At 37.5% G+C, this 27,583-nt stretch overlaps 1 protein-coding gene across 7 annotated transcripts in view; it reads right to left on the bottom strand.

Annotated features, from left to right (window-relative positions):
* Positions 1–691: 691 nt before the first annotated feature.
* The window catches only part of AGO3 (argonaute RISC catalytic component 3), a 127,999-nt gene continuing 101,107 nt past the window's right edge, over positions 692–27,583 (bottom strand). For 6 of the 7 annotated variants that reach the window (XM_044390538.3, XM_044390539.3, XM_026516680.4 and 3 more), the window contains 5 exons: positions 26,787–26,981; positions 26,315–26,449; positions 23,679–23,780; positions 15,005–15,204; positions 692–14,449 (listed from right to left, as the gene is read on the bottom strand). In XM_044390538.3, coding sequence (XP_044246473.1) covers positions 14,341–14,449; positions 15,005–15,204; positions 23,679–23,780; positions 26,315–26,449; positions 26,787–26,981 — 741 coding nt within the window. In that variant the 3' untranslated portion in view covers positions 692–14,340. The remainder of the gene's footprint in view (positions 14,450–15,004; positions 15,205–23,678; positions 23,781–26,314; positions 26,450–26,786; positions 26,982–27,583) is intronic. The other variant, XM_044390540.3, reaches the window with a different exon arrangement.

Here is a 27,583-nt window from a genome sequence, read left to right as displayed (position 1 = left end):
ATTGATTTTTTTGGAATTTTCCTATACCAGTGTAGTTAGTGGGCAAAGACTGACATTAGAGTGATTCTCTTCAATTGTCAAACTTACCAACTGACGCGTAGAGTTAAAAAACAACCACCACCCATCAGCACTTGTTAGTAAGCTGACTAGTTCCTTTAGTGTTGGTAACAAGATCACAATCTGTACTGTTAGGGTTAGAGTCTGGGGACATGTAGCTGGGAGAAGACTGGGCGGGGAATACATGTTAGCAGGAGGGGATGTTCTGGAAGACATAAATAGGCTTAGTGGAAATTATGAAGGGACAAGTTTTTCTTCTCTCTTTTTTTTAAAGTTCTGTGCCCAATGTGGGGCTCGAAGTCAGGACCCCAAGATCAAGTCACACGTTCTACCGAGTCAGCCAGGTGCCCCAAGTTTTTCATACTTAAGCTGCACTGCTTCCAGGTATTGAGCTACCCCCCAGGGAAGGAGCACATCCTCAAAGGGATTATCTCATTTAATGTCCCAACAGCCTATTATCTTCTTTTAATGGAGGAAACTGAGGCTTAGAAGTATCAAGGAACTTGTATAGAGTGTCATGCAATCCGGGTTTGAAGCCAGGACCTCATGACTAAGTCTCGATCCTTTCCACTGCACACACTTGCTCCCTGTATCTAAGCCAGAAAAGCTGTAATGATGACCACACAATACAAAGTTTGGAGCAAAGCTTTTCTTTTTATTGCAATTATTAGTGAAATTTACACTTCAAACTGAAGCTAAGCAACACTAAAACCATTATTATTATTATTTTTAAATTAAGGATTAAAAACAAATACAACACAGAACCCTTCCAATATGCAGAATGGCAGAAAAAAGAGGAGTGGTTCTGTCACGGGACATTCTAGTGACAGTTTGGCTCAGGAAGAATTATGACAATTTCGTTAACATAAAATATTATAAGTGACTGAATTGCTTAAAAAGCATCTTCTTCAAGCTTCTCAATCTCAACCCTAAGTATTTTGTAGTAATTTCTTGGGGAAGGTAACTTAACTGAAAGTAGAAAATTTGCTACCAAACCTTAATTACTGAAAAAAGCACTTTTGTTTAAAAACTTTATTTGCCTTCTGCTCATCATAATTACATATAGTCTTCAAAGAATTAAAATGACAACCAAATCCAAAGCCTGGCCCCCAAGTACACAGTGATAGAATTCGGCATTTGGTGTTTCTAATTATACACAGATTACATATATACTGTAGTTTGCTCCCACCTCTGCTTTCCTCTTAATAAAACGTGGCAGTTAAGTTTCCTATCATTCAAGATCTTATCTGGTCATACAGCATCTTACAAACTCAGACTCCACTGTTTTAACTGATGTTACTGTGTAACCAAACATTAACAAAGAAAGGCTTATAAACATTTTGAAATTCTGCAGTCTTTATATTACTACAGTAAATTGTTCTTACTTATGAAAAGCCAACAGAAAATGTAAGGCCAGACCAGGTGTAAGACAGGATGGGGAAGATGAGGAAGGAGGTTTGAGAGTCCGTCATTTTACCATGCTGAACCTGGGTTTCAGCAGAAATATTTGGCAAAAATAGTTAGTGTGGAAAAGGAGGATGGAGAAAGAGGTTACTCTGATTTTATGTAATAATTCAGTTTTAAAACATACTGATATCAACCCCAAAAATAGTTCACATCTGCAATACAAATAGGCACACACGGTCAAGATGGTTAACAAGTAAAATTCAAAAGGCTATTTGTCCATCTGCAGGGCATTTGCAGGTGGTCCCACCCTCCCCACATGCCCTATATTTACATTTTACTTTTCAGAAAAGCCCCTTTAAAAAGAGTGCTATTTCCTCCTCCATTACTTAGGGTTTAAAAAAAGCAGCAATTATCTAAAGTGGGAGCAGTTAGCAATGCTTCAGGGGTGTGCATTTGTGTGTAATATAAATGTTCTCTAGAGTGAGTTGTCAGATTACACTGGAATGGTTATATTACAATTTTAGTCCCCAAAACATGAAAGAAACACATTATTTTTTTCTATATAAATTTATGTAATACACAGTGTTATAAACAAAGAAAATTTATACACACACACACACACATACACACACACACCACTGCTTCCCACAGCCTATGAATGCATCCGTATACTAGTCCACAAGAATGGTCTTTACTCACAAGATACAGTAATACTTTTATGGGTCCATAACTGAGGAGAGACATTAAAGCAACACATTACAGAAAAAATTGCTTCATTACAAGTATTCCTGATGTACCGACATTCTTAGCTATCTCAGCAAGGGGGACTTTTTGTTCATTTTCTAAGCCTGAATCTACCCAACTTTTCACTTTCAGTACCTGTAATTCTCATTACCTTACAAAACGAAGACATACCACCATGTTAGTGATGAGCTGGGAAAAGCCCAACGGCCACAACAAGGAGAGGTCAACATCTGTTGATTAAAAGTAAGCGTTGAATGCGTCCATACCCTGTGTACCTAAAATGCATCCCTTTTTCTTAACAAATGAAAAAAAAACAAACAAAACCAGGCTTGTCTGTTGCAAAAAAGGAATTGCTTACACAACCTGTGGTGAGGTGCCCTTGATTACTTCCTAGAAACAGGAGCCCCTTCCCTCCAGAAATATGGGTAAGCCTGTCAAAATGCGAAGGCTCTACCAACGATCTGTAAAGATAACTCAGTAAGACACCAATCACAGGCTGCCTGGTATCACCTGCAGATGCTCAGAACTGAATTACAATGAAGGAGAAAATCTTTTACTGTATTTTAACTTTTACAGATACATGGTGATTGGAAAGCAAGGTCCAACTCTGCACAGTGATGAGTGAAATAACCACACTTTCCTTCTTACAACCTAAGCCCCTACTCCAAAAAGAGGTACCAAAAATGGGACAGAAACAAAGGGATGACTATCTGGTTGTACACCACCAGCCTCGGATGCCAACATGTAGCAAAAATGCCGGAAGGCAAAGGCAAAGTTAATTTCTGATTATCTGATGGTTTTACCACATGAATCTAATTCAAAATACAATCGTAGCTGCCATAGCACCACTACAAGGAGTTTGGTGTTTGAAGTGACACTTTTGCCCAGGATTATCATAAAGAAAAATTCACCCTGGGTATGTGGCAGGGGAGAAAGAAACAGGATACGTTTGTAAGTGCACATCAGACCAGGGTAAGGCCTAAGTTTCTCTTGTACCTGTTTGATAAAATGATCCATGGTTAGTGAAGATGCTTTCAAAGAGGCAAATCGGACATGAACCCTTCGTACTACACTCTTTTGTGATCTTAAACTTCTGAATACCTCTTGTTTTGGAGAACTCAAGCACCGTCACAAACGTTATCCAATTCTTACAACTTTGTGAGGTAGGTGAGGGCAGGCATTATCACTACCCATTTTTACAAGGAGAAACTAGGCCTGGGAAGATGGAGGACACTGCCTAAGGACACAGCAAATTAGTGGCAGAGCTCTAACTAAACGCCCAAGTCTCTGGCTCATGTTTAGAGCCCTTTCTACTCTCAAAGGCAACACATTTTTCTAGAGTGTTTCTCCAGTTGTGGTCTTTTAAAAAGTTCCTGCATTCCAAAACACCTTATACTTTCTCCTTTTACAGCTCAGGCTTGATTAGGAATTGGGTTGAGTTAAAAAGTTTTTTATATAGAATTGTGCACACACCAGGAGGCATACGAGAGATACATCTATGTAACTGAAGCCTGAATAAATCGATACATAAATTAGGAGAAAAGAACAGTCAAATGTTCATCCAATATAATTTCTATATATTTAAGAAGACGTGTCAGAATAAAAACCACAAGCATTTTAAAGTTTAAATCAGTCTGTTTGATTGATTAAAACCAGAAGCTACATTAATTTGCCTTAGGAATATGGGGATCTCTGTTACAGAAGGTTGAAATATTACTTTAAGAATAATTTCTTTTATCACTTTAATATATTTCTGATATATATCCTGTTCACTTTATCACTCTCTAGTTAGCAAAAAAATTTATGGCTAGAGATAATATCTGCGGCATTAACACTTTCAATCTTAATTCTCACTGAACAGAGTTAGTGTTTCTTGCCATCTGTAAAACTAAAGTTACGTTCTAACTATTCTCACTGTATCTCTGTTTTGCTTTAGCTCTCCCCTTTATTTTTGAGAGAGAGAGAGGATAGGGGTCAGGGTGGGGAGAGAACTGTACAATTCATAAATGGCATAAAACATCGATTATATCACAAAACAGAACGATGGCACTCAAGCAAACTAAAGAATGGTATGTTCAAAGGAAAACTTGTGGAACCCAAACATGAAAAGAGTGCTCAGATAGTCTCTCAATCAAGATATAGCTTGTGGTGTGTTATCCTCCTTCCCCAAGTACTTTAAAGACTCTACTATTTATTCATAGTGGAATTCTGTATAAATGACCTTTAAATCCTTTTTCTTCCTTTTTTAAAGAGGAGGAAGGAGTTGCACCCTGGGCTAAGACATGAGAAAGCTTCTGGCAAACATTTTAAGAATCTTCTTTTAAGGGACAAACTATTAGAAAATTTCTCATAGTGGGGCACCTGGGTGGCACAGCAGTTAAGCGCTTGTCTGCCTTCGGCTCAGAGCGTGGACCCGGCGTTATGGGATCGAGCCCCACATCAGGCTCCTCTGCTGGGAGCCTGCTTCTTCCTCTCCACTCCCCCTGCTTGTGTTCCCTCTCTCGCTGGCTGTCTCTCTCTGTGAAATAAATAAAATCTTAAAAAAAAAAAAAAAAAAGAAAAAAAAAAAGAAACTTTCTCATAGTGCTTACTGTTCCTGGTGTTTGAGTTAGAAGAAGAGTACATGCACATTTGCAGGTCGTCATCAATAATATGAGATCACTCCCTTTCTGTGAAACGGAGATATGTGCAAGTTCATTACCACTGGAGATCCAAGTCTGTTGCTACCAAAACCAAAGCTTCCTCTTGTTAAGCAACCTGGGCCCAAATTGTATCCATTAACCTGGCTGAACTATGTTAGGCAAGATTTCCCCTTCGTTACAACGTATCTGTGTTTTCCCCAAGTCTTTCATCAAAAACATTTTCTTTACAGGAAAGGCTACCTTGTCTGGAAAGGTCCTGCTTGGCGTTTTCTATGTAAAGGGAAAAGCCATGTCGGTAGCAATGCCATGGCTCTATTTAAGGATAAATACTTCATTTCTTTGTTATTATTCAGAAGCAACTTCCAAGACTTCTCTAACTTAACGAGAAGAGATGCAGCTTTACGTCTGGGACAACAGCAGAAAATAAATTTAGGGTACAGAGAACTCTTCTCAGGTCTCTTCTGTAGGTCCATAGAGCAAGTCCCTCTTTTACTATGTGGTTGTGAGAACTAGGCAACTATGAGACAGCTGTAAGGTATCTAAGGCTCCCAGCAAAGAGCCTTTCCCACACCCCTTCACTACACACCCCACAGTCCCACCAGTCCATTTCTTTACAAAGACCTCCTGTTTCAAAGGTTTTTGGAATAAAGATAGTCACATCTGCAACATTTAGTAGAGTTTTTCCTTGTTTGGTTCTAAAAATATTATTAAAGGGCCAAATTAAGGAGTTTTGTTTGTCCTTCCAATTAAAGCATGGAGTAAATAAGGATGGGAAGTTTCAGGCATTAAATACCAGAGTAATCTCCTTTTCTAGTCTCTGGCCACAGCCTGTTAAACTTCAAACATAAAAATTATAGATGTGAACACAGTTAATTTTTGGAAATAATAAAACCCAAACCAGCAAAGTTCTAATACCAACACACCCACCTGTTTTCCACTCACATAGTTCTTTTTTGGGACGAACTATTACTGCACAAGTACTTCTTTCTTAGGTGGTGGACTATGAACAGGAACATGTCACCAAGTACTTCACCGTGTAATTCAGTACTGATGCCAGGTACCCTGATTTATGGAGCCAACAGTTAAAAGAGGAAAAGAAGCTCTATGTGTCAGGTTCCTCTGAATTTTCAGAAGGGAAAAAAAAAAGAAAGAAAGGACTACTTCTACTCCAGGTTGCCTTAAAAATGCTGGTCTACAAGAATTACATGCCCGTCAACATAGAACAACGTCGAAACATAATGAATAAAACTATTAATGTTATAAGCACAATAAATATCCTCAAGAAGTGGCATATGCTTGCAACAAAAATATATCTTGACTGCTTGAAACATATTTAGTAGCAGCAAATTCCTATAACCAGAGTACCAGTCTTCAATTAGTACTTAATGTGGGGGTGAAGGAAGTGGCTGAGAATAGTACATAAGTAAAAAAAAAAACAACAACACAAAAAAACAACAAACTACTATAACTGGCAAAAATGCAGGAAAAAACATGACTAATGCCTATAGGAAATCATATGCTGATTCACTTAAAATTATAAAATTTTACATAATATAAAAATAACATTTTCCTAATTACTTGAAACTTTCTCATTTACCCCCTCAGTGGAAAGAATATGGTACAGCAAAATGTCATACACTGAGCCCCAATAATTTAGAATTTAAAACTCAGAGGATGGGATAAAATTTATCTTTTAAATTCTTACAGAAAAGTGGCTTTCCAAGCAAATTCACAACGTAAAAATACTATGGAAATATTTTACTTAAGAGAATTCACTCTTTTCACATGCCTTTGTAAAGTCAGTGTGCACTGCAATACTAATAATCTTATCTAGTCACTAGGAAACTGGAGTGACCATAATTGCTTGAAATTAATATTCTATAATTAATACTTTTCACTGTCTTCTGATTAATTTGCATTCATAAATTATTATTTAGATTTTTAATTAACTGAAATACTGTATTACTCTGTCTGCTTTTCTACCTAGCTACTTAGACTCTCTTTCTTCACTGATGCTCAGGGTTGAATCAACTTTGAAAGTATGCTAGGGAAATGACCGGGGTAGCAAATCTTTCATTTGATATAACTATGGGGGTGGGGAGGAAATCTCATTTCAAAGTCAGTTATCAATGACTTCTGGATCATTTGTTATTTGTTTACCAGGCCTATATAAAAATATCATAATCCAGGGGCGCCTGGGTGGCATAGTGGTTATGCATCTGCCTTCGGCTCAGGGCGTGATCCCGGTGTTATGGGATCGAGCCCCACATCAGACTCCTCCGCTATGAGCCTGCTTCTTCCTCTCCCACTCCCCCTGCTTGTGTTCCCTCTCTTGCTGGCTGTCTCTATCTCTGTCAAATAAATAAATAAAATCTTAAAAAAAAAAATATCATAATCCTAATGCTGGAGGATGTGACCATTTAAATAGTTTCAATGTAGTTCAAATTAAAAAAAGAAATGTTAACAATCATTTATATGACAAGTTGCCCCAAAACTGCAGATCAGATAAAATAAATCCAATCTGTTAGTGTTAGTTTGCTACTTAAGGGAAAGAAATCTAACTTACAGAAAAGCCCCATCTCCCCCTCCATATTTAGAAATCTGTCTAAAGACTGTCTTTAATGCCCACTATATAAACAACATTAAATATTCTAAGTTAGAAAATAGTGTTAACGGTTTATTGGTAAAAATCCAAACTCTAGACTTTATGGAATTAGAAGTTTGGTTGGTATATTAACATTCCATCTTAATCTTTGCTAATATTACAAAGAAAGAGGAAAAGCTAGAAATATCTATAAAAATAAAATACCTTAAAACCAACATCTAAGCAAAATATAAAAGTTGCACACAAATTGCCAATAAATATAAACATCACAATAGAAAAATTAATATTAAAAAAATAAACTCATAATTCCTATTAAGACATTATAAAAAATGAAAAAGTTTAATGTGCACGTATATTTGCAAACAGACACAGTACACTCCAAACAATCGATATAATTTTACTATCATTATTACATAATGCAGCATACAAGGTTACTGAGGTGTGGTGTTTTTTTGTTTTTAGTCTATTCTTTTCTGGAGAAATGCTCACCAAATTCACAAGAACTGGTTAGGTGATCATTTACTGCTGTTTACTAGTAACTAGTAAACAGTCCAGGGGAAAACTGCTTTCTGGTAGATTGCTACATTGCTAGTAAGTATGAATGGTTCTGCTATTACCCTTCATATTGCTTATTTCCTCCAAAGCCCAATTTTGCATGTTGCATTTCTAATTAACTGACTACACCCTTTTAGATGCACTGTCATCATTTTTCATAGGTTCCCCCCATGGTAGAAAAAAAGAGAGAATCACTTAAAATATTTCTTTGTGCCTAAAAAAGAGAATTTCCCTAAAGATAGAGATAAAATCATTTTACTTTTTCTCTTAAACTAATTTCTATGATGACTTGGCTCTCCTTTTATATATAAGCAGTCTTCTTTAATAAATATTAATTAGAAAAGGATGCCAACAGATATTTACAGAAGGGCCAATCTATGCTTAAAAAAAAAAAAAAAAGGAAGAAAGAAAGGCAGCCTATGACATATAATTCCCTGGGAAGTTACCTTTCCCTTTGGGCACTTGCTACTATACCTATACTCTTGTTAAAAAGTTTAGCAGATTTGCTGTTTTATGTGCCTTACAGATTACCTTCAACACAGCGGAGAACTGAAAGGGTTAATTCTGTTAAAAATTTATTTTTCGAACTTACAAAACACATTTGGTGAGCATTTACCTAGATGCTTTACTGAATAAAACCTTTACTTGGTTCCCTTGGACCAGATTCAGGACGAGTAACATTATTTATATGAAACTGTCACACTCTTGGAGTTCTAAAATAATTTACCTTTTAAATTTTTAGTCTCGTGCTACCTGAAAAATAAAAATCTACAGCACCATCTTCTGAAAAGGCACTTTCTAAGAACCGCCTTGCTTTAAAAAATGATTTAAAAATTTAATTCAGCTCTACCCTGAAGAACATCTTTGCTTTACTGAGACCCTAACATAGATACACACTAGGTTTTGGTTACTTCAGACATTGATTTCAAAAAGGAAGGGAGACCAACGGCTGGACAGATCAATTAACAGGATCTTAATTTTGTCACACTCCTTGTTACCTCATACTTCAACAGGGTTTCTTATTGGTAAATCTCAACCTTCCATATTAAATTTATTATCTATTTTTAATTCAAAGTAAAATCTTTAGTTTCCATACTTTAAGAACATTAGATTCTTGAGGTTTAATGAACATGTAAAAATCTAGAGTACTATCTTTGCTGGGGAAAGAAACATACAGTTCAACCAGCAGTAGAATAGTATTAGCACACGCCTTGACCATTATATGTTAGTTAAAAAAAATTATTTTGACCAACGTGGAAAATTATAAACTGAAGTGTACCATTTTTAAAAGTAGGAAGAAGTCAAAAAATATTTTCTCCCTTTGAGATATCTATATAAAGAGAGAGGGAGTGAGAGGGGGAGAGAGAGGTTAATTTTTTTCCTCCTGAGAGTCAGCTTAGGTTTCACTAATCATGGTATCATTTCTAACACTGTCACTGATCAAGAACGTTCTTATAAGCAGACATTTTTTAAAAAAAGATTTTTTGGAGAAAACTCTTTCACATTTCTGTACTGATTTTACACATCTATTCTTGTCGTATTTATTCTGACTCCTATAGAATCATGAAAGTGCTTTGTATGATCAAATGGGAAGGATACAGGAAAATAAAGACAGACTCTAGAGTCAGGGTTATACTGCCACTCAGGGAGGCCTCACTTGGTATATAGAAAGTCTCCCAACTATTATTACTGAAGCTTTAAGACATCCATGAATTTTCAAAAAGAACGAAAAGGATTAAAACTTTATATGGATAAAAAAAGCAAAATAAAGATGCCAAGTCAATGATGTCTTTTTGCAGCTTGACTGATAACTCACAAAAGATAATTTAAGTAGCAAGTTATTATAGGAGCAACCTGTCTTTTAACAAGACTCAATAGGAGAACATCTAAGAGATGATTTAACCAAATATTTAACTCAGGTTTAATGATACCGAATAAAAATTAGACAGAGTTATCAGTTAAGCTTTTTGCAAAATATTTCTATCAAGTTTGAAATAGCAAGACTACAAAATATTCTAGCTGAATCCAAGTGGCTAGCTTGATGGATTTCATAAAAATCACCACCCTTGGCAAATTCATGTTAGCTTCTGAAAACACCAAAGTTCTTTAACAACGGTCTCTAATTCCTGGCCTATAATCCATCTAATTACTTCAGATCTATTACCGGCACTCTGAGTGTTGACATCTTGCTTAAACACTGAGATCCTCTGCCAGCCATTTCTACTGAATGGCAACTCAGATTTTATTTCCTTTAAGTCTGTCATGACGAAGCCTGTCACGCTGTCATACTAAAATCCATTACAAAATATACAAGTAAACATTAGGCAGTGGTGGGTCATCGGAGAACCTAGTTTGGAAAACTAGTATGGGTCTTTAGAAGGCGAGGAGTCCCTGTGCTAGAAGGTAGAGATGAATCTTTATCAAGTGCCTTCCACAACACCCGGTACATTCCCACTAGAATCCCTTCTAGACTCTTCTAGGAAGAGAAATAAATTAACAGATTACAAACAGGTAGATTTCCAGAGAACTTTTTTTTTTCTTTCTGAGTAACTTGTTAGAAGGTAAAATATTAAAAAATAAAGGGCATCTGTACTTCTGTGAAAATATGCCAAAAACCAGTACTGAGGAGGTTGAGGTACCCTTTTGCAAAACCGCTAAAGTAAAAATCCACATATCTAAAACAAAGAGTATCCTAATATTAAATTGAAACTAAAACGGCAGCACCCTTTGTTACCTTGTTATTTCAGGTTCTTAATCTTATTTAGGAAAAAAAAAGGGGGGGTGTCTAACACTAGCCTCCAATCCTGCTCATCCCCTTATCCTTTAGTGCAGTAACTGTCGGACTCTACATAATTGAATAAATATAGCAGCTACAGTATTACGAATGTATGGTCCTCGATGCCAGTAACCTGATACTGTAATAACGTATATCAGCACTTTACCCAGACACATTTGCCATCCAGAATATACATTAAACTCCCAACTCTTCTTCACATGAAAATCAATTATACCAGTGGCTGGGACTGACATTTTAAAGTCACTCTCATGCATCATAGAAAACAGCAGACCAAAATTTAGCATTCATTATATAGTTTAGTGAGCAAAGGCAGGAACGGAAAGGTCACTGTTGAGTTTCACGACCTTTAAATTCAAAACGATCTTTTAAATTTTTTTTTTTAGTAAAAAAAGATCAGGAATTCTACACCGGAAGTGCAATAATAATTAAAACAAATTTCAGAAAGTATTTGCCACCTAGTCTTTTATCTTAAATTCTAAGCACAAGGTTTCTTTTAATTAAGTTTGATATACCAATTTGTTAGTAAGCAAAATATACTATACATATTCTTTCAAGTTAACCAACCTTAAACTAGCAATGTGAAACTGTAAGAAAGAAACCCTAAAAAAGAACTCACTTTAAAGGTAAAGCTTTATATTAAAAAAATTGTTTTTCCTCAGTAAAAGTCCTTCTAAATAGATTTAAATTATGGGTTTCATTCTAGCATATGGAAACTGAGGTGAAGCAGTAAATAGGGAAAAGGTATCTACAATTCTTTCCTGGGCCCTACAGTTTCCCACATTAAGTCTGTGTGTAACTTCCATTGGTAAAGGAAGGTGTCTTACTCATACTGAGAAAGCACACAGCAATCAAGGTTTTAGCATCTAGGATACACTATTTTCTTCTCCTATTCATGTTCCTGACTATATTCAGTGAAATTTCAATGTTAAAAAAAAATACATGCTTTCTAGGACATTTTTGGAGGAGAGGGGGAGGGTTGGGAGAAAAAATGTATATACTATACAAATATTACTTCATGTAAAGAGCTTTGAAACAGTGTTATAAATTGCATTTCAGACACTTCAATAATAAACATACAAAATACAGTACTTTCTTAGTTTTCTGGCAGAGGAACGAAAGATTTCATACCTGTTGGAGGACATGGGCTCAGATTTTAGGCTCAAAATACAGTAAATTGGCAATAAAAGTGGATTACAGGTAAGAGAGAAACTGAAGAGCTAATCCATTTGTTACCATGTGCAGATGGAATTCTGAAAGGTTTAACAATGCCCACTGGAAACTATCTGTAGTATCTATACTCTGAACCAGTGCAAAAAAGAAAAAAAAATTAAAATGCAATTTTCATGAGTCACAAAGTGAATCCAATGTTACTGATGAACTCGATTTTGACAGCTCTATAATACTTTTGAATAAAAGTGAAATCAATAAAACAGAATCAATGTAAAACTTCTTCCACATTTCAGTGATTTAACTTATTTAAAATGATCAAAGTCCTAACTTCCTTTGCCACCATAACCCTAATTTTAAAAGGAAAGTTACACTGCTGATAAATTGGCAAAAAATGTTTTTAAAATATCATTTTATATTTTCCTGATTCATTTGAGTAAATGAAAATGGGCACCTAACCAGTACGATTGTTCAATAAACGTGATCTATTTTCAAAGAATTAAATGTCTTCTAAATCTTAAGCTATTCACTGTCTTTTTTTTTTTTTTTAAGTAGGCTCCATGCCCAATGTGGGGCTTGAACTCACAACCCCGAGATCAAGAGTTGCATGCTCTAGTGACTGAGCCAGCCAGGTGCCCCTACTCACTGTCATTTCTTAAATCAAAGCTCAACTCTTATCTCTAATATTCAAGGTCAGATTCACTTAGGAAATTTAACTTCCTTCATTTTCATTACAATTTTTAGAAGATATGCTTTAAACTTGAAAAATTACAAAACTTTCCTTCTGAAATTAAGGCTGTATTACTTTGCCCTTTTAAAATTATGGAGGTGCCTGTTTCTCCCACTATCCGTGGTAAAGATATCAAACAGACACAGCTTTCCTTTAGAACTGCTTATTGCACTAAAAGACAGCAAGAACAAGTTGTCAGTTCTTAAAATAAACATGATTACATTTCTATAAAAGATGTTGCCAATACAGTTCTCTAATTATTAAAGCACTATTCTAATAAATATGAAAGAAAAGGAAGCTGTACTTCAAAACACATACATATATGTTTATATATACGCACATATATATAAAAATATATATATATGAAAATCACATTAAGGTATGAGAGGCAGCAAGTAAACTAGCAAAAAAAAAAAAATTAAAATTAAAAAAACCCTCAAGAACCCCTTCTCTCTCTCCACCCAATTTCAGAGGCCTCAACCCTAAAGAGTTCCAATCATTTAGAATATTTGCCCTTTATAAAAGCTATAAGGGATTTTCATGTATAACCCATAGAAACAGAAGGCTTTAGAATACATATCACTTACAGGAGAAATTTCTGAGTTACAACTTCTGACAAGGTTTTATATTTATAGCAGCTTTAACAAAATGAAAAAGAATAGTTTACAGTTGCTACTGCTTATGTACACATTGCACAAATGGCAAATGTAATTTCAGAGCAGGAGGGGGCAGACACGCACTCTCACAGAAACATTATATATATATATATACACACACACACACATATATGTATATATATATATATATAATTTTGTTTGTTAAGAAAGCAATATCAAGAGTTGAGGACTTGCAATTGTGTATGAGACAAGAGACAGGAGTAGGGTGTGCAAAATAAAAATAAAAATCTAGTTTGCCATGCTTCACACCCAAATGAACCAGATACATGAACATCTGAGTGTCACTGGTAGCATTAGGGAAAAAATGTAGGTGAGGAAGGCAAGGGAGGTAGAGAGAAAAATCAAAGTGGTGGTGGGAAAATAATAAAAGGGAAAGAAAGTTCCCCAGTGGAATGAACTATAAAATACACGCCCAGACACATATATATCTATTATCAGTGTAGATCCAGATATATATGCATATGAAGTATACATGTATATATTTAAAATATACACAGATACCTTTTACAAGAATACACGAATGCACATTAATTTTTTGCACACATAATCGTGAACAATCACTTTGATTATTCATGTAGGTGTGTTTTTTTTTAAACTGTCATGTACTTTTTCTTTACTTTTTTTTTTTTTTGCAAAGATAGTTGTGCTGCCAAGCAACTTGAGGTAAAGGCATTAAAAGGGTTAGACTACAAGAAAGTGAAAACAAAACAATGGCGATACTTCCTAAGGAGACCGCACAAAAAAGCAGTTGGCTGGTTTCATATTGCATAATGGTGCTGTGTTCCTTGATGAAGTAAACAATCTTCCTTGTATCAACATAAAAATCAGACCCTGGTCCCCACACAGTGTTGGTTGCTGTATGGCTGGAGGCATCCCCACTCAACTGACTCCACGGGAAACATATGCTGTATGTCGATGCATCTTTCAGTTCTTCCTCTCAGAGAATATTCTTGGACTTTTTAAGCAAAGTACATTGTGCGTAAGGTATCTTGGTGAATCTGTACAGCCTTGGCAAGAGCTTGTGGATCTCGCCCGTTGCTCTGTCCTGAAACGTGACTTCCTTCAGCACTGTAAGAGAAGTGGCAATGAACACAGAAACAAACCCTATTCTGATGTAGTAATTTTGAAAAATATTACTTGTAGAAAATTTCAAAAATATTAAAAAAAAATAGAGGCTGGTATAATGAATTGCTGTTTCTATCACCCAGCTCCAATAATTATTAACTCAAGGCCAATTTTGTTTCACTTCTCTCACCTCACCAGGATTGTTAGAAGTAAATCCCAGGCATACTATCATTTTGTCCATCAGCAACAATCTCTCCCTTGAATTAATTTGGTAAAGCAACTAAATCACTATACCATTCTAGTACTAACAATCCTAAAGGGTACATTTTAATGGGAACCCTTATTTTGGGCAGTCAGTTCCGCCTATTGCTGCTTTTCACATGGATCGCTGACTCCTCTAACAGCTTGTGGAACTTTAATTCTAAATGGCAGTACTTTATGGTAAACATAGGGAGGAAACATACATGGAAACGCTTAAGAGAGACTTAAGAGAGTCCTAACATGCCGACCATACTTGAATTTGAGTGAAAATCTCTATTTGTTGTGCTTTTATATTACCTGTCATGTTCTTTGTCCACGAGATGATATCTGGCTCTGAATGCCACCAGGTGAGCATAATACGCTGGTGCAGGTATAGAAACAGATCGTGTACAGCGCACATAAGTGTGGCAGAGCTGGTAAGTTAGCAGCTGAAGTTCATCTGCAGTAAAGCAGTTATCATCCCATAAAACATGATAGTGTGAAGGACGGCTGGTACCCTGTAGAGAAGGCAATGGCATATTCTGTTCATTTTCTTTTCTTTTTAAAGATTTTTTATTTATTTGATAGAGAGAGACACAGCGAGAGAGGGAACACAAGCAGGGGGAGTGGGAGAGGGAGAAGCAGGCCTCCCACTGAGCAGGAAGCCCGATGCGAGGCTCAATCTCAGGACCCTGGGATCATGACCTGAGCCGAAGGCAGACGCTTAACGAATGAGCTACCCAGGCGCCCCATATCTGTTGATTTTTAAATTTTTAAATAAATACTCAGCACAGACTAAGTTACATTAAAAAAACAGCTTTGTACATTAGTAAAATAAAACATATTCTAATTTAATAATTCATTCAAAACATTTAATTGTTCTGGGTATATATCCAAAAGAAATGAAAGCAGGGACTCAAAACAAATATCTGCATCCCTTGCTCAAAGCAGTATTATTCACAATAGTGACAGGTGGAAGCAACCCACGTATCCAATGATGGGTGAATGGATAAATAACATGTGGCAGATCTGTCTATCTATCTATCTATCTATCTAGACAGATAGATACACACACACACACACACACACACACACACACACACACATAAAATGGACTATTATTCAGCCTTAAAAAGGAAGAAAGGTTCTTAAAAAACGAAGAAAGTTCTGACACATGGATGAACTCTGATGATATCATGCTACATGAAATAAACCAGTCATAAAAGGACAACTATTGTATGATTCACTTGAGGTAACTGGAGAAGTCAATTTCAGAGACACAGAAAGTACAATGGTGGTTGCCAGTGGCCAGGGGAAGGGAGAATGGGGAGTCAGTGCTTGATGGGTACAGAGTGTCAGGGAAGATGAAAAGTTCTGGAGATAGATGGTGGTACGGCTGCACACAATGTGGATGTACTTAATGCGATAGGACTGTACACTCAGAAATGGTTAAAATGGTTAAGTTGTATGTGATGTAATTTTACTGTAATAAAAAACCGAAAACATTTAGTTGAATTCCTCTGTATTAGTTACTGTGTTAGCTAGGTACTGCAGATTCAAAGAAAAACAAAGTCAACGAAGTCAAAGGTTTCCTTTCTTTTGGAAAACGTAACTTAGTAGAGGAGATACAGTCTCTATATTACAAACAACTAATAAAAGCCATAGTACTACTGGCATATGAGAATACCAAAGGAAGTAACTCTTCTTCACCAAGGGGACAGTGAGATCTGGCCTTGTTTGGGCGGTCAGGGTGAGGGCACGCCAGAGAGAATAAACAGCCTTCCCAAAAGCACAGGGGGCATAACATTTCATGGTATATTTGGGGAATAGCTAACAGACCAGTATGAGCAGAGTATGGTGCATGAGGGAAAAAAGTCAAGTCTGGAATCAGATTGAATGACATGCTTAGGAATTTGGACTTTCATCTATCAGCAGCAGGGAAAGTACTGCACAGTTTTTTTGTTTTTGCTTTTTAACAGGAGAGACATTAGGTATGATGAGATTGGAGTTTTATAAAAGTAATAGTAATACCACGGAAGCTGGATTAGAAATAGGAAGAGACTGAAAGCAAGGGGAGGGGCCAGGAGGCTGCTGCATTAGTTTGAGCACGAGATGATGACAGTCTGAAGTAAGGAAATGGCAGTGGCAAAGGAGAAAAGGAGAAAGATGAGATAGTACTTTAACAAATATTTGAGCATCATTTGTCAGACACTGCAAGATTCTGGGGATAAAATTCAAATTATTACCAGATCTTATCTCCCCCAAATTATACACTTATGATGCATTTATATTGTACATTCACACATTCCATATTTACTGAACACTCACTATATGCCGAGTCCTGTACTGGGTGACAGGCATGCAGTAATGAATGAGAAGGAGATATGGATGTGAGCTCTGATTGATAAAGGAGGGCATGTTAGATGGGGAAAGGGCATTTCAGGCACAGGGAAAAGATAGGGCAAAAATCCTACCTAAATGTGACTCACTCGGTTCTCTATCACTGTTCTTGTCCCAATCGCAATCATCTTTTGCCTGGACTATGTTAACAGACTCCTAGTTGAGGTCCCCAAGACCACTTTTACTCCCCAGTAGAATCTGTACTTTAGTAAGAGTGAATTCACACACACACACACACACACACACACACACACACACACACCCTAATGATATTAATGCCCAGCTTAAAGCCTTTTAATGGCTTCCCAATGCACTCTGACTAAAATCCAGGTCCTTCTCTCTGCCCCCAGGCCCACACATCCAGCCCACGCTGGTCTCTCTAACCTACCTTAATGCTGTAGTCACAGCCTTATTTGATCCCCTCAATGGATAATGTTTTTTCCACCAAAGAGCCTGTATGTGCCTCTGGCATGAATTTTCTTCCCTCTTCTTGGCTTGGTTAATAATTCCAACTTACTCCTCTTGATCTTACCTTAAATGTCATTTCTCAAAGAAGCTATTTGTGACCTCCCAATCTAAATCAGGACCCCACTAAAATCTCTCTTCCTGTCTTTACTTTTCCTTTATTGTGCTTATCCCAATTTATAAATATATATTTGTGAGATTACTTACTTAGTATATGTGTCCCCCCATAAACTCTAAGAGGAAGGGACTGTATTTACTTGTTCACTCTGTACACATAGTATCAACACCTATCTTCTACAAGGTAGTAGACACAATAGATACCTGTTAATTGAATGGGTGAGTAGCATCTGCCTTTTGGGACTTATAGACTACAGGAAGGGGGAGAGAAACAAAAGCATGGTTACAGTGCTGTCTAATGAATGCAACAAAGAGGTATGCACAGGGCGCTCAGGCAGTGCAGAGGACGGGCATTTGTCTTGGGGAAGGATATAAGAAAGGCTCTGGGAGGAGGTGATGCCCAAGATGGGTCTTAAAGGATGAATAGGAGTAAGTTAGGAAAGGAATAATTAAGGTCAGCAAGCAACACGGGCAGGGGAGAGTTATGAGAACTACCTAAAAATAGTTTAGAGTGGCTGCAGTCAGGTTGTGTTTATGTGTGTTTGTGTTTGTGTCTGTGAAAGGGAGGAGATAATTGAGGAAGAGAAAAAGAGAGGGAAGGAGGAGCAGCAGGAAAGAGTGGGAGAAAAAAGCAAGACAGACTGAGGGTACAGCAGAAGTGAAGGGAGTAGGAGGCAAACAGCAAGAATTGAGTCTATATATTGTCCTAAGAAAATGAGACTTCACCTTCAATGGCTATGTAGTACGAAGGAGATGAATGACAAGGTCTTACCTATGTTTTAATCAATCTGAGGGAGAACAGATTAGATGAGGGCACACTGAGGATCATTCTGCAATTGTACAGGAAAGTAATAATGAGAGCTGGAGCTAAGCAGAGGAAGTGCAGATGAGAAGGATCTGAGAGGGAGAAGATAAATTCTACAGGGCTGAGGGGTTGCTTAGATACGGGTGGCAGGTGAGAGGGCGCAGTCAAAAAGCAACCTCAAGGTCTAGAAACCAGGAGAAAAGTTGTGTCTGTAAGAAGAGATTTCAAAGTCATACACATTATTGAAACTTAAAAATTTAAACCAAACCAAGAACAAATGGAAAGGCAAGATGAAAGCAGAAAAATGTGTGTGGAAGTCAAATGGCGGATGGTGTCGATGAGTGAGTGACAACAGTATCGCAGGCTGCAGAGCTCAAGGAGCAGCAGCGGCAGGCTGCTGTAAACTGAAGAGGAAACAGCCAAGGGTAGTCTTTTCTGTTCTTCATGTAAACATTCTCCAGAAGTACAGACATACAGAGAAAAGCCCATGACCATAAGTGTACAGAATGAGGACTGTTCACAAAGTAAAAATACCTATGAAACCAGCACCAGAATCAAGAAATTAAACATTAACTACAACCATGAAGCCACTTGGTGGCCTTTCCTGGTCACCACACCCTACCTACCCTGCTCTTGGTAACCGGACTTTTCACAATACAGGTAATATTTAAGATTATGTCTGCTTTTGAACTTTATAATAAATAGCATCATAGGTATATGTCCTCTGGGTCTGATATCCTTGGTTTGACACTGTGTTTGTGAAATCCATCCACATTGTTGCATCATTCTCTTTGTTGGATATTCTGTTATATAAATATACACTATTTATTAATCCAATCTATTGAAGATGGGCATCTGGACTGTTTGTAGTTTTGACTACGACCAGTGCTACCAAAATTAATGTACTATCTTTTGGTGAACACAGATATGCATTTCTGTTGGCTATCCTGGAGTAGAGTTCCTGGGTCACAGAGCATGCATATATTTAACTTCAGTAGATGACAGTTTTCAAATATGGTCATGTTAATTTACACTCCCACTAGCAAAATGTGAAGTTTCAATTGTTCTATATCCTTACATTACTTGTCTCTTTAAATTTCAGGTGAGGGTCCTTAGGCTATTGTTTTAAGAACAGTTTAGTTAAAAATGAAAGAAAAATATGGGAGAATAACTTGAAGGGAACTGTATTTTAGGACAGGGCAACTGTAATCTAAGGGAATGGAATCAGAAGCTTCGAACAGACTGAAGACACAAGAAAGAGGATAACTGGTGAACTAAGACCAACTCAAGGCAGGCCAGAGCAAACGCGAACAACAGTACGTATGGAACCTTTTCTCCTGCAAGAAAGGAAAGAAAGTAGGCATGACTGACAGTATAATTTCTTACTGAGGTAAAAGGAAGAGGTCGTGTGCTGAGTGTCAGGGTGAAAGACCAAGGTTAGGGACTCACGGAAAATGGTAGTACAAGCTAACAAAGGAGGAGTCACAGGATTGTTAAACAATAGTGAAGGATATCTTCGAAGTTTTGGTGATTTATGCTAGGAAGTTATAATTTAGGACACTGCTTGCTCTGATTCCTGAATGGGGAGCACTTACCTCTTTAGGAGAACTCCCTTTGGGGGCTCAGAGGGGTCATATGTGCCACCCAGTTAATACGTTTCTAATAGTATGTCAAGTGAGTCCCGTCCTCAGCCCCCCCGCCGCCCTGGAATTTCAACTAAGGCCCAAAGCAGAGGATTAAAGATGCTAGGTATCCCACAGTCTGAAGAGCTACCAATCTTTGCAGCCAGCCACCTCCCCTCAAGGGCTCACTGAGAGGAGACAGTTCAGGACAGGTTTTTATCATTAATACCCTGGCTCTGGCCTCTTCTCAGCTAATCCCCATCCTCCCAGTAGGGGAAGAGAGTGATTAGGGTTTTGTGAAAACATGGAATTTTAGTTGTAAGGAAAGGTATGCTCTCTCCGATGAAGACATGTAAGGGGGACTCCAAGAGAATCAATTATAAAGATAAGAGCCTAGGGTGCCTGGGTGGCTCAGCCAGTTGAGTGGCTGAGCGACCAACTGTTGGTTTTGGCTCAGGTTGTCATCTCAGGGCCGGGAGATCGAGCCCCACCATGGGCTCAGTGCTTGGTACACAGTCTGCTTGAGATTCTCTCCCTTACCTTCTCCCTCCCCTCTACCCCTCTGTCCACTCATGCATGCTCTCTCTCTCAAATAAATAAAATCTATTTTGTTTACATATATATAGATATTTTATATATAAAAATTTATACTATATATAAATAAGTCTATTTATTTGAGAGAGAGTGTGCATGCACATAGGCATGAGCTGGGGGAGGGGCAGAGGGAGAGGGATAAAGAGACTCTCCACTGAGTGGGAAAACCCATGTGGGGCTCGATCCCAGGACCCTGAGATCATGACCTGAGCTGAAGTAAGATGCTTAACCAACTGAGCCACCAAGGCACCCCATAAATAAAATCTTAAAAAAAAAAAAATAAAGATAAGAGACTGCTGGAAAGGGAGACTATCATCTCATGCCCCAGCCGGATGCTTCCTGAGCTCTGAGCCCACAGGCCCACTCTACCAACTCCACAGGGCTAGAATGGTGAGAATTCTTGGAAAGAGTTGGGAGCCTAAAGCAATGAAAGTGAGCAGAAGAGCAGGAGCTATGGAGCCACGCGATGGGATATGTAACCTAAAGGAAGAGTGTATACCATTGATGGAGCCTAAGAAAGACACTGCGGCCCTTTGAGGGTCCTCAACCCCAAGGCTATGGCATCAGAAAGAATCAGAATGGACTACAGAAAGGCTCCGTCAGCTCCTCACCACCAGAAGGCTGACAGTCAGGAGTTCTAGATGAGTTAGAGTCCTAGAAGGAGGAAGGGAAAGAGGTATCTCAGAGTCAGGCCATGGTCCTCACCTCTACTCAAAGTTACCAGGACCAAAGCTCTAGCCTGTCCTGGGCAGGTGAAGGGTGAAAGGGAGTAGCAAGCTTTGACTTCATTTATACATTTAAGTTTTAAAAATGAGTGGGAGGGGCGTCTGTGTGGCTCAATTGGTTAAAGTCTGCCCTCGGCTCCGGTCGTGATCTGCTTCTCTCTCTGCCCCGCCCCTCCCTCGTGCTCTTTCGTTCTCTGTCTGAAATAAATAAAAATTTAAAAAAATGAGTGGGAATTTTACCTCAAAATAAAATGGGGAAGGGAGAAAATAACACCAATAAGATCAGTAAGTGTCAAGAAGTTATGGAATTTGGCTAAAATGTTGTTGAAGGATCTGTTAATCACGGATAAAAATAGTGACATGAAAAATAATCTCTTATACTGGCTAGAAATGATTGGATTTTTAATTTTAGCTGGTAAAAAAACAAGACTCCTGTTTTTGATCTCTGAGAGTTTAAAAAATTCTAATAAAGCTGGGAAGAAGTGTAAAAACCACCTTTAGTCCTTGTGAAATATTCCTGGTTATTTGCTGACTAAAGCAAAATTTCAATTTGGGGTCCTAGAGGAAAACTGGTCCTTAAAATTTCTGGTTAATAAACTATGGAAATATCCCTGTCTTTAAGACTCATAATGACCACTTGTGTATGAGTGGTATCCAAAAACTGTAGAGTGAAAAATCTTTTTAGCCAGCATTTCCAGAATTCATCTGAACAGAGTATCTTTTTTTCTACTCTACAATATTTATTGAGAAGTCATAGCAGCAGTGTTCTGTGAGATACATGGATGGAAACATTAGGATAAAAATATGTGCTCCAGTTTTACAGATTTTCTCTCTGGAGGTACTTTTAACTTTTGGTTTGCTAATTGACTGTTACCACCCATAGTGAAAATGTACAACATTGATTATGAAGAGGAGCAGATATAAGAACAGAGATAAATGAGTGGGATAATTTTTTTTTTTTTTAAAGATTTTATTTATTTATTCGACAGAGAGAGAGACAGCCAGCGAGAGCGGGAACACAAGCAGGGGGAGTGGGAGAGGAAGAAGCAGGCTCATAGCGGAAGAGCCTGATGTGGGACTCGATCCCAGAACTCCGGGATCACGCCCTGAGCTGAAGGCAGACGCTTAACCGCTGTGCCACCCAGGCGCCCCATGAGTGGGATAATTTTAAAGCTGTAAGAGTGGAATGGGGGTTAGTGTATGTACGACATACAAAGCTTTAAGACACAGCTGTTCAGTACAGGATATCTTCCTGCAATTGATTTATTTTTATTATTTTATTTTATTTTTAAAAAAGATTTATTAATTTATTTATTTGACAGAGATAGAGACAGCCAGCGAGAGAGGGAACACAAGCAGGGGGAGTGGGAGAGGAAGAAGCAGGCTCCTAGCGGAGGAACCTGATGTGGGGCTCGATCCCATAAATGCTGGGATCACGCCCTGAGCTGAAGGCAGACGCTTAACGACTGCACCACCCAGGCGCCCCTATTATTTTAGTTTTTAAAGATTTTAGTTATTTACTTGAGAGACAGAAAGCACAAGCTGGGGGGACAGGCAGCGGGAGAAGCAGACTCCCCGCTGATCAGGGGGCTCGACACAGGGCTTGATTCCAGGACCCTGAGATCATGACCTGAGCCGAAGGCAGATGCCTAACTGAGAGCCAGCCAGGCGCCCCTGCAATCTGTTTTAATCAATGGCAAGTAACCTAAAATAGTTTTGGGCTACATTCTCTCAGACATCCAAGAACATGGATTCACTGTGCTGCTGCACTGAATTAAAGCTTATGTTCTACTAAGGAACAAAGCTAACAAATTAACAAAACGATTTTATGAAAAGAATAAGACTTAAAATTATTTAACTGAAACTTAAAGTTGTAAATCTACAATTAAACTTGTTCATATGCTCAATATCTGCCAGTAAATGCCAAAATTTTCTGTGATGTATTATTATCAAAAATAAGCAAATGTCAAAGGAAGAATCAGGTATATTAAATTTTTTTGAAATTTTAGATTAAACTGAGGACTCAGTTTGGGGAGATTCATTTTATTAGACTATTTATATTCTGGTGTTTTCATAGAAATAAGCCCCTAACTCAAGGTAAAGAAGGGGAAGAAATTTATTTACTCAGAGTTTCACCTATTTCATATGTAAACAATCTGGATGCAGAGAATGTGTTTCTTTCTCCTTTTTCTAAGATTTAAAAAAAACAGACATAAGAATGGAAGTTCCTGAATTAGACCATTTCACCCAAAGAGTAGGCTTACCTGTATTCCAGCATGGCTACAGAGGTAAAAATCAAACTCATATGGGTGTGTAATATCTGTATCAACTGTTGTTCCAGCTGGGATATTGCCGCTTCTTCCAACCTAGATTTGTTTGGTCAAAGTTTAAACAAACAGGACAAAGGTAAAGAATGTATCTGAAAGCACTTTTGAAAATATATAAATATATATAGGCTGATCCCGTATTTCACTACTTTCAGCTTCAAATATCACTTGAGCAGGCATTAATAGCAGCCCCGAATCTAGTCCTGGTTCCTGTTCTTCCATGTTGCTGACAGTGAGAGCTGATAAACAACAAAGAGTTACTAGTGCCTACTGGTGCTTAGCGAGTAGGTGATCCCAGTATGGGTGGAACACTTAGGAAATCTTTTAAAAAATTACTTTAACTGCTCCAATTTACGTACCTGGGAACAGCAGGTACTCTAGAATGTATAATTTATGAAAACTACCATTTTCCTTGGAGAACACTCTATTTTTAGAGAGAAAGAATGCTGACAATAACATCAACTGTAGTCACCACTTGTTAACCATATATGGGCCAGGCACATGACATACATTATTTCCAATCAAAAAGTCCTGTAAGTTAGGTATTATTCCCACATGTTTGGGAAGCTTGGGCTCAGGAATATGAAATAATTTGTTGAACAGCACACAATAAAAGGCAGAACTGGGAGTCAAATACAGAACTGACTGCAAAGGCCCTATTCCTTTTACTTCATACTAGTAGTTCAACATCTTGTAAGGAAATCCACACCATGCATAGCTATGATGTGAATATGAATGAAATGGTTCAAAGTTTCTGATAACGAAAGGCTTCTAATGAAACACTTAAAAATGCATATGTAATCTCACCTCTACCTCTTTATCCCTAAACACATTTAAATTCAGTAATTCTAAGTCTAGATTTACAAGGCTAACAAATTAGAAACTATTTTACTACTCAGATACTCTTTCTCCATACGAGGGACTACTATCAGGTAGTGGGGCTTGAGTTGTAGCTGCGTATACCAGCGAGCCTTCACCAAGTACAAAGCAAAAATAGTTCATAATCAACTAAATTATGCTTATTCTTAATATATAAATCAAATTAACACATATAAATCAAATTAACACATATAAAAAGTTTTTCTCTACTTACAGAAGGAGCAGAATGGGTTCATAGCACAGCTCCACCAGTTTCTAATTGTGCTATCTAGGGCACGGTACTTTACCTCTCTGTGCCTGATTCCTCATTTATAATTATCTCTCATCTATCAGTAGTAGTATTTAGAACAAAGATGAAAGAGATGTAGACAAATGAAGGACTAGCATGACTAAACATCAGATGTTAGTAATCATTAAATCTAACTTAGGTTTTCCTAGTCCTACTTTTGAAGAAATATTTGGTTTTCTAGGTACAAAAATGTACCTAGTAATTTGGGGTCAAACACCTTTAACAACCAGGAGACCATAATAAAAAACTCTCACTACTGTTATTAGAGAGGTGCTATAGGACAGTGATAATAAGTACTCTGGAGCCAGGCTGCCTGACCTGAGTCCAAGCTCTACCAATTACTAGCTTTATAACCCTGTTCTTTAACCTCATATGCCCCAGTTTCCGCCTGTGGAAAATGACAATAACAGTAAATACCTCATGACGTTGCGAAGATTAAATGAGTTATATTTATGACACATACCTAGAACAATGTCTGCTATTATTATTTCTCTTCCTCTATTATTTTTCTTTTTTCTTTTCCTCTATTATGACCACCATCACCACCTCTCTACAGCTACTAGCCAACCATTATTGAGTGCTTAGTATGTGCCAAGCACCATTTTGGATCATTACATAATTTAATTTACTTAATCCTTTTAACAATCCAATAAAGGAAAATATTAGTATCACCCGAACCTTGTTGGGAAGGAAACAGGCACAGAGATGTTAGGTTACTTTCCTGAAGTTACACGGAAAGTGTAAACAAAGACTAAATATATACCAAAGCAAAGATACACTCCTGTCTCTCTGTCTTTTCTGTGGAACCCTTTCCCCAAGGAGACACCAATACTTGCAATCCTCAGATTTTTCTGCTCCAAGGTTTGAAAGATGGGGGGCAAGATTGCTACTTGCTTATACTGCATGCAGACAAGATGACAAATTTCCCTAGGTATTTACCCCTCCTTCTCTAATCTTAAAAAAAAAAAATCTGTGAATTTTAAAAGAAGCATTATTTAAAAGTTGGTTTGCATCAATTTCTACTAATCATTCTAGAAAGTCCCCAGCTTTTAAAAAAACTAATTTTTACAAGATATTTAAAAAAATAAATGCACCTTTTCCCCTCTGAACATTTAAGACATACAGGAATTGAAAGAACATTTTTAAAACTATGAATTTCTTCACAATAACAAAAAGCATTAACGGGATTTTGAACACTTAGTGTTCACTTAGTGTTAACAGAAATTCTAGGAAGTTAAAAAGTAACAACCTATTTTGATGCTTCTCTACTCATAATGTGGTATGCTGAGATCTGCTACTATACCCTGGAACCTCTGCTGTTGGCAGAGAGCCTTTGTTTAGTGCTCTATGATCTATATGAGATAAGCCTGTTTTATAATAGTATTACAACAGATGTTAAGATTACCCTTTCTGTCCTATCAGCACAAAATAATCGAGTGTGATGTCTCTTCTGAACTACAATGTAGGTTATTCCAGGTTGATAGTCTTTCTCCAAACTGATGCAGGCTTCTCGAATTGCTAGTAGTTCATAATATAATACCTAGACGAGATGAAATGGAAAGATTTGATATAGTCAGCTGTTCTCTTATACATACTTCAAAGTAAGGTCATGATTTAGTTTTAGGATTTCTTAATCTTATCATTTTACAGCTAAGTATAATCTCTAATCCATTTTAACTATTACCAGAGCATGATCTTAGCAATCAAGGCTTACAAATCCATTGTAAACATTTTAGAAGAGATAATCTAAGGAAGTATCAAATTTTGACTTTGGGAATTCTCAACCTAATTAAGACTTCTAACTTCAGAACTAGATACCATATTATAAACACAGTATCTGATTTGACCATAGTATAATGAAATCGCAGGCAACCAACCTGCCTAAACTGGCCCTCTGAAACACCATCCCGATAAAAGATGATACGAGTAGGTTTGAACCGAGTTGACTTATAAAACTGAATGAGAAGTTCTCGAACCATGGAGGCCAAGTCCTGGATGATCTCCTGTCGGGGTCTCTGAACTCTTACTGTGGCACAGTATCTGCTTGGGTGGGCGTCCATACTACCTACAACCTAGGTTGGAAAAAGTAAAGAAAAACAGAAATTAAGACCATCAAAACTACATCAATATGAATTTTACCACAAAAAAAATGAAAAAAAGGACATGGATTTCATTTAAATTTGTACCTTATTATAACCTTATTATTTATTTTGAGAGTAATCTCGAGGTCATGAGTTCAAAACCCACATCGGGTGTAGAGATTACTTAAAAATAAAATCTTAAAAAAAATAACAGGGGCGCCTGAGTGGCTCAGTCGGTTAAGCGTCTGCCTTCAGCTTAGGTCATGATCCCAGGGTCCTGGGATCAAGCCCCGCATTGGGCTCCCTGCTCCACAGGGAGACTGCTTCTCCTTCCTCCTTGCTCCTGCTCTCTCTCCCTGCTCCTGCTCTCTCTCTTGCTCTCTCTCATATAAATAAAATCTTAAAAAAAAAAAAACCAACCAATAAACTATATTCCCGTAAGTAGGCTGCACTTTACATTTTAAAAAAAATCTGTTTTTATTTTTAAACTCTATGGCCAAAGTGGGGCTCAAACTCGTGACCCTGAGATCGTCACATGCTCTACTGGCAAAGCCAGCCAGGCGCCCCTGTACTTTACACTTAATAAGATTCTA

This window comes from Ursus arctos, unplaced genomic scaffold (assembly GCF_023065955.2).
Source record: "Ursus arctos isolate Adak ecotype North America unplaced genomic scaffold, UrsArc2.0 scaffold_32, whole genome shotgun sequence".
NCBI classification, from domain to species: Eukaryota; Metazoa; Chordata; class Mammalia; order Carnivora; family Ursidae; genus Ursus; species Ursus arctos.
This window is presented reverse-complemented; position numbering and strand designations above follow the sequence as displayed.